The following is a 14,060-nucleotide window of genomic DNA, read 5'->3' on the forward strand; positions in this document are numbered from 1 at the left end:
AAATATGAGATGACAGAGCCATTTGGATTCAGGGCAGTCCATGTTTTACACCATTGACATAGCTAAACTTGTTTTATGCACTAACTAAGTGACTGCCCAAAGGACTGGCAGGCGAGAGACCATTTCTGTTGCATGTTTCTTCCTCATTGTAAACACTTGCAATGGTAAATGGGTTGTGAAATAGCCAAAAATGAGCCTCCTGCTAGATTCATGATTGTAATAACTGTCTGCTAGCGGTCGTAGCTTACTGGAACTTCTAGTGTCTGACGCACGCAACTATTAATCCACACACTGGAGGTGTGTAACGTACAGGAAAACGTACTTCCCTTCACTGAGCATTGAGGAACGAAACAATGAATAAATGGAACATCTCACCATTCATTCGTAAATAATAAAATCCAATTTTCATCTTAAACACAAATGTTTTTCATATACACTCCTATCTCTAGGGAATGGTGTCGTCTCTAGGGAATGGTGTCGTCTCTAGGGAATGGTGTCGTCTCTAGGGAATGGTGTCGTCTCTAGGGAATGGTGTCGTCTCTAGGGAATGGTGTCGTCTCTAGGGAATGGTGTCGTCTCTAGGGAATGGTGTGGCTCTCCCAGAAATATGTAGAATCGGACGGCAAATTTCCATCTTCCACTAACATTAATGAAGAGCTGTCAGTGGTTTAAACTAACATTTAATTGAAGAGCTGTCAGTGGTTTACACTTAAAACACTTCTCTTCTCTGGGCTAAGGGGAGAGGTGGAGAGAGAGAAAAAAACAAGAGAGGGAGAGAAACAGAGGAAAAGGCTAAATCCTCTCTTTTTCTCTCTCCCTCTCTTTTTCTTTCTCTCTTCTCTCTCCGTCCTACTGTCTGGCCCTATGACCCCGGTAAGAACCATTATTAATGTAACATTGCTTTCATAATAATAACTGCAGGGGACGGAGTGACGCAATCCTATCTATTGGTGCATTCAGAGCTCAGCTGTCGTAATCAGGCCCCCTCTGTTGATAGAATTCACTAATACTTAGCTCAGCATGGAAAGCACTTTGAACGAACTAGCTACTCTGCAATGCAGTGGAAGTCATGCATCCTATAGTTGTGTATGGTTAGAATCCTGAAAAGCCAATTTATGCTTGATCTGGGTGTGTGGTCAGAGGCTCCATATGGAGGGTGTGACCAATTGTGGAGCCTCCGGAGGCATGCAGAGGCCAAATTGAGCTCTGTACCACATCGCCGCGTCCACACAAATGTTGTAAAAATGTGGATGGCTCTGTATAGCTTCGCATTGACATGATTGGTTGAAAGTAGGTGGGGGCGGGATGTCCTGTATAAACACAAATTCACTTCCTTGACAAATTCCTTGACAACAGCTCTGCTCAACAGGTCTGCACTGCTCCTTGAAGCACAACAAGTATGAATGCCCTGACTTCCGCTTAGGCCGTATCACCGTAAATGCTGCACGGCCAATGCAGACGTCAGATTGACCATGCAGCTATTACGCTGACATGTTATCCACCATTTCACGTAAAACCATGATTTTCCCAGCAGCTTTTTACAACACATATTAATGCATTGATTAATATATTAAAGCATATTAGTCCTGTAATTCTTTAAACGCGTTCTCTCTACATTTCCCATTCGCTTTCATCATCAGACTCATTAATCATTTTAATGTGGTCAATAGGGATGATAATTAAAGAGGGTCTTCACTACACAGGAAACTACATCTAAATCATTTAATTTATGGCACATTGTGTCTCTCCACACTGCAGCCAGTCAGTTACTAGTGCTACTTACACACTCTGCACAAGTTTTGCTCTCCATCCACATCATTGAATAAAACTACAATTTCGTCTTTTGCAGCAAGACAAGACCAAGAACACACTGGTCTGGTGGAAGAGCTGACGCATTGGGAAACTGGAACATGTAGGGAGGTGTTCGTATGTGAGCCCAGCAGACGTATTATGTTATCATAAAGCTGGTCTCATACAGTAGCCCTCGGCATCTTGGTAAAGTCAATTACAGGAAGTGCCATCATAAATCAGTTCATTAAATAGCATGTTAAAATGTATTGATAGGTTGATAGTGTTAGTATAAATTGAATACTAAATCTCCTGACTACATGTTGACTATGTGTATCTTTCCAAGCCAGGTGTTCAGCAGCGGTGCTCACCTGTCCAAGGCTATGCAACACAGGTGTAATATGGAGGCAGTTGTCAACAGTACATCTAGAGATGTTCGGACCAGGCAGAAGGTTTCTCCATAAATCCAGTTCTGGTGGATCAGCTCGATTGCACCAAACGGCATCACCAGCACCGACACCATCAGGTCTGCAAAGGCCAGCGATACTATGAAGTAATTGGTCTTGATTTTTCTGGGGGAGAAGTGGAATGAGAAGTATCTTATTGACTATATATCTAAATATGATTGCCATTGTTCACTTGAATCATAGGTGTATCATGTGGTAGAATGTATCGTCGCTGTTGGATGAAAACCTCCTAACTCTACTTTTGCAAAAAATACAGACAGACGTAGGCTATATGAAAGCCGTAACCCCTCAATGTACTCTGAACATTTCATGACTATAGGACCAAAAACATTTATTCAAAATACTGTAGCTTTTGAAGTTTCGTAGTTGTATGTTCATTAATGGAAAAATGTGGCCTTTTTATCTATTTCCTGAAAAGTTTCTGTTTTGGAGATGAGGTTTTCATCCGATGGCGACAGTATGTTGGAGGCATACTGTGAAAAAAATATGAAATAATTCAGAACACACTGAAAAGAGCATACTGTCGACTAATGGTAAATACACATAAACATACCATTGTATAGGCATGTCAGAGTCTGTACTGAGGTATGTACTAAACAACAACCATTTTTGAAGGACCTGTTACCCATGACAACACATTCATAACACATCCATGACAACACATTCACCATATTTATGGAACAGTACTGTATAAGCATTCACTGTAAACACTTTAAATCGTCACCTTGCAGTAAATATTTGTGATAACTGTATGAGACTCAGGGAGCAAAATATATGAAATAAGAAGAGGTGAGAAGGAGAGAAAAGAGAGAGAGACGAGGGAGGGAGAGAGAGAGACAGAGAGAAAGAATCAGAGAGAGAGAGCGAGAGAGCGAGAGAACGAGAGAATGAGAGAACGAGAATGAGAGAATCATTGATGTAGAGCCACCGGGTGAGCCTCTGGTGTGGCGGCGTCCCCCCTCTCAGTCTATTTGATATAGACCAGAGCCATGGGCCATTAATGACTAATACAACTCTGGGTGAGGCCACCGCTCAGAGCCCGCTCAGCTAAAAATAACTGACTGAGAACATCTAACGGCTGTCCAATCAAATCACGTTGTCATTTCACTAAAACATGCAATAAAAGTTGTTATACAGCTGTCTGTTAACAACATGCTTTCATGTTGAGCAGAACATATAAAACATGTTCTACTCCACTGGCTTTGACTCAAAACTGGATGGACTATCGAATGAATGGAAGATCATGTTTGCATTGATGCAAAGGTAATAAATCTGAATTTTTAAACATAAAAAGCTATATCATCTTGTCAAAGGGAGGGTATATTACTGGAAACGTTGAAGGTTTACCAGTAAACTACCAGACTGGTGGTATCTTTCAAGGATTTTATGTAATCTATCAAAATACATCTCGTGGCCCTTTTAAGTACTTCAGATTATAACAGCTATGTCAATATGTATTTGCTGTCAATGTTTTGGATTTAAACTGTTGGCAGTTGTGAAAAAAGTAAATAGTTGGACAAGTTGCAGAGTTAATTTAAAATAATCACATTGTTAAGTAGATGCTTATTTCATTAATTAGGCAAAATGTCTGTTGAACCAGTGACTGGATGAAGAGAGAGAAAGAGAGAGAGAGAGAGTAGGAGAGAGAGAGAGGGAGACAGAGAGCGAGATAGAGCGAGAGAGAGAGAGAGAGAGAGAGAGTGACAGAGAACGTGTCTCTCTATGGAAAACTGTCACTATCTCTATCTCTACATGTCTCCCTATGGATTACTGTCACTCTCTCTAACTCTAAAATGTCTCCCTATGGAATACTGTCACTCTCTCTAACTCTAAAATGTCTACCTATGGAATACTGTCACTCTCTCTAACTCTACATGTCTCCCTATGGAATACTGTCACTATCTCTAACTCTACATGTCTCCCTATGGAATAGTGTCACTGTCTCTAACTCTACATGTCTCCCTATAGAATACTGTCACTCTCTCTAACTCTACATGTCTCCCTATGGAATACTGTCACTCTCTCTAACTATACATGTCTCCCTATGGAATAATTTCACTCTCTCTAACTCCACATGTCTCCCTATGGAATACTGTCACTCTCTCTAACTATACATGTCTCCCTATGGAATAATTTCACTCTCTCTATCTCTACATGTCTCCCTATGGAATACTGTCACTCTCTCTAACTCTACATGTCTCCCTATGGAATACTGTCACTCTCTCTAACTATACATGTCTCCCTATGGAATAATTTCACTCTCTCTAACTCCACATGTCTCCCTATGGAATACTGTCACTCTCTCTATCTCTACATGTCTCCCTATGGAATACTGTCACTCTCTCTAACTATACATGTCTCCCTATGGAATAATGTCACTCTCTCTAACTCCACATGTCTCCCTATGGAATACTGTCACTATCTCTAACTATACATGTCTCCCTATGGAATAATGTCACTCTCTCTAACTATACATGTCTCCCTATGGAATACTGTCACTCTCTCTAACTATACATGTCTCCCTATGGAATACTGTCACTCTCTCTATCTCCACATTTCTCCCTATGGAATACTGTCACTCTCTCTAACTCCACATGTCTCCCTATGGAATACTGTCACTCTCTCTAACTCCACATGTCTCCCTATGGAATAATGTCACTCTCTCTAACTCTACATGTCTCCCTATGGAATACTGTCACTCTCTCTATCTCCACATTTCTCCCTATGGAATACTGTCACTCTCTCTAACTCCACATGTCTCCCTATGGAATACTGTCACTCTCTCTAACTCCACATGTCTCCCTATGGAATACTGTCACTCTCTCTATCTCTACATGTCTCCCTATGGAATACTGTCACTCTCTCTAACTATACATGTCTCCCTATGGAATACTGTCACTCTCTCTAACTCTACATGTCTCCCTATGGAATACTGTCACTCTCTCTAACTATACATGTCTCCCTATGGAATACTGTCACTCTCTCTAACTCTACATGTCTCCCTATGGAATACTGTCACTCTCTCTAACTCTACATGTCTCCCTATGGAATACTGTCACTCTCTCTAACTATACATGTCTCCCTATGGAATACTGTCACTCTCTCTAACTCTACATGTCTCCCTATGGAATACTGTCACTCTCTCTAACTATACATGTCTCCCTATGGAATACTGTCACTCTCTCTAACTCTACATGTCTCCCTATGGAATACTGTCACTCTCTCTAACTCTACATGTCTCCCTATGGAATACTGTCACTCTCTCTAACTCTACATGTCTCCCTATGGAATACTGTCACTCTCTCTAACTATACATGTCTCCCTATGGAATACTGTCACTCTCTCTAACTATACATGTCTCCCTATGGAATACTGTCACTCTCTCTAACTCTACATGTCTCCCTATGGAATACTGTCACTCTCTCTAACTATACATGTCTCCCTATGGAATACTGTCACTCTCTCTAACTATACATGTCTCCCTATGGAATACTGTCACTATCTCTAACTATACATGTCTCCCTATGGAATACTGTCACTCTCTCTAACTATACATGTCTCCCTATGGAATACTGTCACTCTCTCTAACTCTACATGTCTCCCTATGGAATAATGTCACTCTCTCTAACTATACATGTCTCCCTATGGAATACTGTCACTCTCTCTAACTCTACATGTCTCCCTATGGAATACTGTCACTCTCTCTAACTCTACATGTCTCCCTATGGAATAATGTCACTCTCTCTAACTCTACATGTCTCCCTATGGAATAATGTCACTCTTTTAACTATACATGTCTCCCTATGGAATACTGTCACTCTCTCTAACTCTACATGTCTCCCTATGGAATACTGTCACTCTCTCTAACTCTACATGTCTACCAATGGAATAATGTCACTCTCTCTAACTATACATGTCTCCCTATGGAATACTGTCACTCTCTCTAACTCTACATGTCTCCCTATGGAATACTGTCACTCTCTCTAACTCTACATGTCTCCCTATGGAATAATGTCACTCTCTCTAACTCCACATGTCTCCCTATGGAATACTGTCACTCTCTCTAACTATACATGTCTCCCTATGGAATACTGTCACTCTCTCTAACTCTACATGTCTCCCTATGGAATACTGTCACTCTCTCTAACTCTACATGTCTCCCTATGGAATAATGTCACTCTCTCTAACTATACATGTCTCCCTATGGAATACTGTCACTCTCTCTAACTCTACATGTCTCCCTATGGAATACTGTCACTCTCTCTAACTCTACATGTCTCCCTATGGAATAATGTCACTCTCTCTAACTATACATGTCTCCCTATGGAATACTGTCACTATCTCTAACTCTACATGTCTCCCTATGGAATAATGTCACTCTCTATAACTATACATGTCTCCCTATGGAATAATGTCACTCTCTCTAACTATACATGTCTCCCTATGGAATACTGTCACTCTCTCTAACTCTACATGTCTCCCTATGGAATAATGTCACTCTCTCTAACTATACATGTCTCCCTATGGAATAATGTCACTCTCTCTAACTATACATGTCTCCCTATGGAATACTGTCACTATCTCTAACTCTACATGTCTCCCTATGGAATAATGTCACTCTCTCTAACTATACATGTCTCCCTATGGAATACTGTCACTCTCTCTAACTCTACATGTCTCCCTATGGAATACTGTCACTCTCTCTAACTCTACATGTCTCCCTATGGAATAATGTCACTCTCTCTAACTATACATGTCTCCCTATGGAATACTGTCACTCTCTCTAACTCCACATGTCTCCCTATGGAATACTGTCACTCTCTCTATCTCTACATGTCTCCCTATGGAATACTGTCACTCTCTCTAACTATACATGTCTCCCTATGGAATACTGTCACTATCTCTAACTATACATGTCTCCCTATGGAATACTGTCACTCTCTCTAACTATACATGTCTCCCTATGGAATACTGTCACTCTCTCTAACTCTACATGTCTCCCTATGGAATACTGTCACTATCTCTATCTCTACATGTCTCCCTATGGAATACTGTCACTCTCTCTAACTATACATGTCTCCCTATGGAATACTGTCACTATCTCTATCTCTACATGTCTCCCTATGGAATACTGTCACTCTCTCTAACTATACATGTCTCCCTATGGAATACTGTCACTCTCTCTAACTATACATGTCTCCCTATGGAATACTGTCACTATCTCTAACTATACATGTCTCCCTATGGAATACTGTCACTCTCTCTATCTCCACATGGCTCCTATGGAATACTGTCACTCTCTCTAACTCTACATGTCTCCCTATGGAATACTGTCACTCTCTCTATCTCTACATGTCTCCCTATGGAATACTGTCACTATCTCTAACTATACATGTCTCCCTATGGAATAATGTCACTCTCTCTAACTATACATGTCTCCCTATGGAATACTGTCACTCTCTCTAACTCTACATGTCTCCCTATGGAATACTGTCACTCTCTCTAACTCTACATGTCTCCCTATGGAATACTGTCACTATCTCTAACTCTACATGACTCCCTATGGAATACTGTCACTCTCTCTAACTCTACATGTCTCCCTATGGAATACTGTCACTCTCTCTATCTCTACATGACTCCCTATGGAATACTGTCACTATCTCTAACTCTACATGTCTCCCTATGGAATACTGTCACTATCTCTAACTCTACATGACTCCCTATGGAATACTGTCACTCTCTCTAACTCTACATGTCTCCCTATGGAATACTGTCACTCTCTCTAACTCCACATATCTCCATATGGAATACTGTCACTCTCTCTAACTCTACATGTCTCCCTATGGAATACTGTCACTATCTCTAACTCTACATGTCTCCCTATGGAATACTGTCACTCTCTCTAACTCTACATGTCTCCCTATGGAATACTGTCACTATCTCTAACTCTACATGTCTCCCTATAGAATACTGTCACTCTCTAACTCTACATGTCTCCCTATGGAATACTGTCACTATCTCTAACTCTAAAATGTCTCCCTATGGAATACTGTCACTCTCTCTAACTCTACATGTCTCCCTATGGAAAACTGTCACTCTCTCTAACTCTACATGTCTCCCTATGGAATACTGTCACTATCTCTAACTATACATGTCTCCCTATGGAATACTGTCACTCTCTCTAACTCCACATGTCTCCCTATGGAATACTGTCACTCTCTCTAACTCCACATATCTCCCTATGGAATACTGTCACTCTCTCTAACTCCACATGTCTCCCTATGGAATACTGTCACTCTCTCTAACTCTACATGTCTCCCTATGGAATAATGTCACTCTCTCTAACTCTACATGTCTCCCTATGGAATACTGTCACTCTCTCTAACTCTACATGTCTCCCTATGGAATACTGTCACTCTCTCTAACTCTACATGTCTCCCTATGGAATACTGTCACTATCTCTAACTATACATGTCTCCCTATGGAATACTGTCACTATCTCTATCTCTACATGTCTCCCTATGGAATACTGTCACTATCTCTAACTCCACATGTCTCCCTATGGAATACTGTCACTATCTCTATCTCTACATGTCTCCCTATGGAATACTGTCACTCTCTCTAACTATACATGTCTCCCTATGGAATACTGTCACTATCTCTATCTCTACATGTCTCCCTATGGAATACTGTCACTATCTCTAACTATACATGTCTCCCTATGGAATACTGTCACTCTCTCTATCTCCACATGGCTCCTATGGAATACTGTCACTCTCTCTAACTCTACATGTCTCCCTATGGAATACTGTCACTATCTCTATCTCTACATGTCTCCCTATGGAATACTGTCACTCTCTCTATCTCTACATGTCTCCCTATGGAATACTGTCACTATCTCTAACTCCACATGTCTCCCTATGGAATACTGTCACTATCTCTATCTCTACATGTCTCCCTATGGAATACTGTCACTCTCTCTATCTCTACATGTCTCCCTATGGAATACTGTCACTATCTCTAACTATACATGTCTCCCTATGGAATACTGTCACTCTCTCTAACTATACATGTCTCCCTATGGAATACTGTCACTCTCTCTAACTCTACATGTCTCCCTATGGAATACTGTCACTCTCTCTAACTCTACATGTCTCCCTATGGAATACTGTCACTCTCTCTATCTCCACATGGCTCCTATGGAATACTGTCACTATCTCTATCTCTACATGTCTCCCTATGGAATACTGTCACTCTCTCTATCTCTACATGACTCCCTATGGAATACTGTCACTATCTCTAACTCTACATGTCTCCCTATGGAATACTGTCACTATCTCTAACTCTACATGACTCCCTATGGAATACTGTCACTCTCTCTATCTCTACATGACTCCCTATGGAATACTGTCACTATCTCTAACTCTACATGACTCCCTATGGAATACTGTCACTCTCTCTAACTCCACATGGCTCCTATGGAATACTGTCACTATCTCTAACTCTACATGTCTCCCTATGGAATACTGTCACTATCTCTAACTCTACATGTCTCCCTATGGAATACTGTCACTCTCTCTAACTCTACATGTCTCCCTATGGAATACTGTCACTATCTCTAACTATACATGTCTCCCTATGGAATACTGTCACTCTCTCTAACTATACATGTCTCCCTATGGAATACTGTCACTCTCTCTAACTCTACATGTCTCCCTATGGAATACTGTCACTATCTCTATCTCTACATGTCTCCCTATGGAATACTGTCACTATCTCTAACTCCACATGTCTCCCTATGGAATACTGTCACTATCTCTATCTCTACATGTCTCCCTATGGAATACTGTCACTCTCTCTAACTATACATGTCTCCCTATGGAATACTGTCACTATCTCTATCTCTACATGTCTCCCTATGGAATACTGTCACTATCTCTAACTATACATGTCTCCCTATGGAATACTGTCACTCTCTCTATCTCCACATGGCTCCTATGGAATACTGTCACTCTCTCTAACTCTACATGTCTCCCTATGGAATACTGTCACTATCTCTATCTCTACATGTCTCCCTATGGAATACTGTCACTCTCTCTATCTCTACATGTCTCCCTATGGAATACTGTCACTATCTCTAACTCCACATGTCTCCCTATGGAATACTGTCACTATCTCTATCTCTACATGTCTCCCTATGGAATACTGTCACTCTCTCTATCTCTACATGTCTCCCTATGGAATACTGTCACTATCTCTAACTATACATGTCTCCCTATGGAATACTGTCACTCTCTCTAACTATACATGTCTCCCTATGGAATACTGTCACTCTCTCTAACTCTACATGTCTCCCTATGGAATACTGTCACTCTCTCTAACTCTACATGTCTCCCTATGGAATACTGTCACTCTCTCTATCTCCACATGGCTCCTATGGAATACTGTCACTATCTCTATCTCTACATGTCTCCCTATGGAATACTGTCACTCTCTCTATCTCTACATGACTCCCTATGGAATACTGTCACTATCTCTAACTCTACATGTCTCCCTATGGAATACTGTCACTATCTCTAACTCTACATGACTCCCTATGGAATACTGTCACTCTCTCTATCTCTACATGACTCCCTATGGAATACTGTCACTATCTCTAACTCTACATGACTCCCTATGGAATACTGTCACTCTCTCTAACTCCACATGGCTCCTATGGAATACTGTCACTATCTCTAACTCTACATGTCTCCCTATGGAATACTGTCACTATCTCTAACTCTACATGTCTCCCTATGGAATACTGTCACTCTCTCTAACTCTACATGTCTCCCTATGGAATACTGTCACTATCTCTAACTATACATGTCTCCCTATGGAATACTGTCACTCTCTCTAACTATACATGTCTCCCTATGGAATACTGTCACTCTCTCTAACTCTACATGTCTCCCTATGGAATACTGTCACTATCTCTATCTCTACATGTCTCCCTATGGAATACTGTCACTCTCTCTAACTATACATGTCTCCCTATGGAATACTGTCACTATCTCTATCTCTACATGTCTCCCTATGGAATACTGTCACTCTCTCTAACTATACATGTCTCCCTATGGAATACTGTCACTCTCTCTAACTATACATGTCTCCCTATGGAATACTGTCACTATCTCTAACTATACATGTCTCCCTATGGAATACTGTCACTCTCTCTATCTCCACATGGCTCCTATGGAATACTGTCACTCTCTCTAACTCTACATGTCTCCCTATGGAATACTGTCACTCTCTCTATCTCTACATGTCTCCCTATGGAATACTGTCACTATCTCTAACTATACATGTCTCCCTATGGAATAATGTCACTCTCTCTAACTATACATGTCTCCCTATGGAATACTGTCACTCTCTCTAACTCTACATGTCTCCCTATGGAATACTGTCACTCTCTCTAACTCTACATGTCTCCCTATGGAATACTGTCACTATCTCTAACTCTACATGTCTCCCTATGGAATACTGTCACTCTCTCTATCTCTACATGACTCCCTATGGAATACTGTCACTATCTCTAACTCTACATGTCTCCCTATGGAATACTGTCACTATCTCTAACTCTACATGACTCCCTATGGAATACTGTCACTCTCTCTAACTCTACATGTCTCCCTATGGAATACTGTCACTCTCTCTAACTCCACATATCTCCCTATGGAATACTGTCACTCTCTCTAACTCTACATGTCTCCCTATGGAATACTGTCACTATCTCTAACTCTACATGTCTCCCTATGGAATACTGTCACTCTCTCTAACTCTACATGTCTCCCTATGGAATACTGTCACTATCTCTAACTCTACATGTCTCCCTATAGAATACTGTCACTCTCTCTAACTCTACATGTCTCCCTATGGAATACTGTCACTATCTCTAACTCTAAAATGTCTCCCTATGGAATACTGTCACTCTCTCTAACTCTACATGTCTCCCTATGGAAAACTGTCACTCTCTCTAACTCTACATGTCTCCCTATGGAATACTGTCACTATCTCTAACTATACATGTCTCCCTATGGAATACTGTCACTCTCTCTAACTCCACATGTCTCCCTATGGAATACTGTCACTCTCTCTAACTCCACATATCTCCCTATGGAATACTGTCACTCTCTCTAACTCCACATGTCTCCCTATGGAATACTGTCACTCTCTCTAACTCTACATGTCTCCCTATGGAATACTGTCACTCTCTCTAACTCTACATGTCTCCCTATGGAATAATGTCACTCTCTCTAACTCTACATGTCTCCCTATGGAATACTGTCACTCTCTCTAACTCTACATGTCTCCCTATGGAATACTGCCACTCTCTCTAACTCTACATGTCTCCCTATGGAATACTGTCACTATCTCTAACTATACATGTCTCCCTATGGAATACTGTCACTATCTCTATCTCTACATGTCTCCCTATGGAATACTGTCACTATCTCTAACTCCACATGTCTCCCTATGGAATACTGTCACTATCTCTATCTCTACATGTCTCCCTATGGAATACTGTCACTCTCTCTAACTATACATGTCTCCCTATGGAATACTGTCACTATCTCTATCTCTACATGTCTCCCTATGGAATACTGTCACTATCTCTAACTATACATGTCTCCCTATGGAATACTGTCACTCTCTCTATCTCCACATGGCTCCTATGGAATACTGTCACTCTCTCTAACTCTACATGTCTCCCTATGGAATACTGTCACTATCTCTATCTCTACATGTCTCCCTATGGAATACTGTCACTCTCTCTATCTCTACATGTCTCCCTATGGAATACTGTCACTATCTCTAACTCCACATGTCTCCCTATGGAATACTGTCACTATCTCTATCTCTACATGTCTCCCTATGGAATACTGTCACTCTCTCTATCTCTACATGTCTCCCTATGGAATACTGTCACTATCTCTAACTATACATGTCTCCCTATGGAATACTGTCACTCTCTCTAACTATACATGTCTCCCTATGGAATACTGTCACTCTCTCTAACTCTACATGTCTCCCTATGGAATACTGTCACTCTCTCTAACTCTACATGTCTCCCTATGGAATACTGTCACTCTCTCTATCTCCACATGGCTCCTATGGAATACTGTCACTATCTCTATCTCTACATGTCTCCCTATGGAATACTGTCACTCTCTCTATCTCTACATGACTCCCTATGGAATACTGTCACTATCTCTAACTCTACATGTCTCCCTATGGAATACTGTCACTATCTCTAACTCTACATGACTCCCTATGGAATACTGTCACTCTCTCTATCTCTACATGACTCCCTATGGAATACTGTCACTATCTCTAACTCTACATGACTCCCTATGGAATACTGTCACTCTCTCTAACTCCACATGGCTCCTATGGAATACTGTCACTATCTCTAACTCTACATGTCTCCCTATGGAATACTGTCACTATCTCTAACTCTACATGTCTCCCTATGGAATACTGTCACTCTCTCTAACTCTACATGTCTCCCTATGGAATACTGTCACTATCTCTAACTCTACATGTCTCCCTATGGAATACTGTCACTCTCTCTAACTCTACATGTCTCCCTATGGAATACTGTCACTCTCTCTATCTCTACATGTCTCCCTATGGAATACTGTCACTATCTCTATCTCTACATGTCTCCCTATGGAATACTGTCACTCTCTCTAACTATACATGTCTCCCTATGGAATACTGTCACTATCTCTAACTATACATGTCTCCCTATGGAATACTGTC

At 41.0% G+C, this 14,060-nt stretch overlaps 1 protein-coding gene across 1 annotated transcript in view; it reads right to left on the bottom strand.

Annotated features, from left to right (window-relative positions):
* The window catches only part of LOC139581468 (5-hydroxytryptamine receptor 4-like), a 146,698-nt gene that overhangs the window by 70,613 nt on the left and 62,025 nt on the right, over positions 1-14,060 (bottom strand). Inside the window, exon 4 of the mRNA XM_071411254.1 lies at positions 2,160-2,360. Within this exon, the coding sequence (XP_071267355.1) occupies positions 2,160-2,360 (201 nt within the window). The remainder of the gene's footprint in view (positions 1-2,159; positions 2,361-14,060) is intronic.

The sequence above is a fragment of the Salvelinus alpinus genome, chromosome 7 (genome assembly GCF_045679555.1).
Source record: "Salvelinus alpinus chromosome 7, SLU_Salpinus.1, whole genome shotgun sequence".
NCBI lineage: Eukaryota > Metazoa > Chordata > Actinopteri > Salmoniformes > Salmonidae > Salvelinus > Salvelinus alpinus.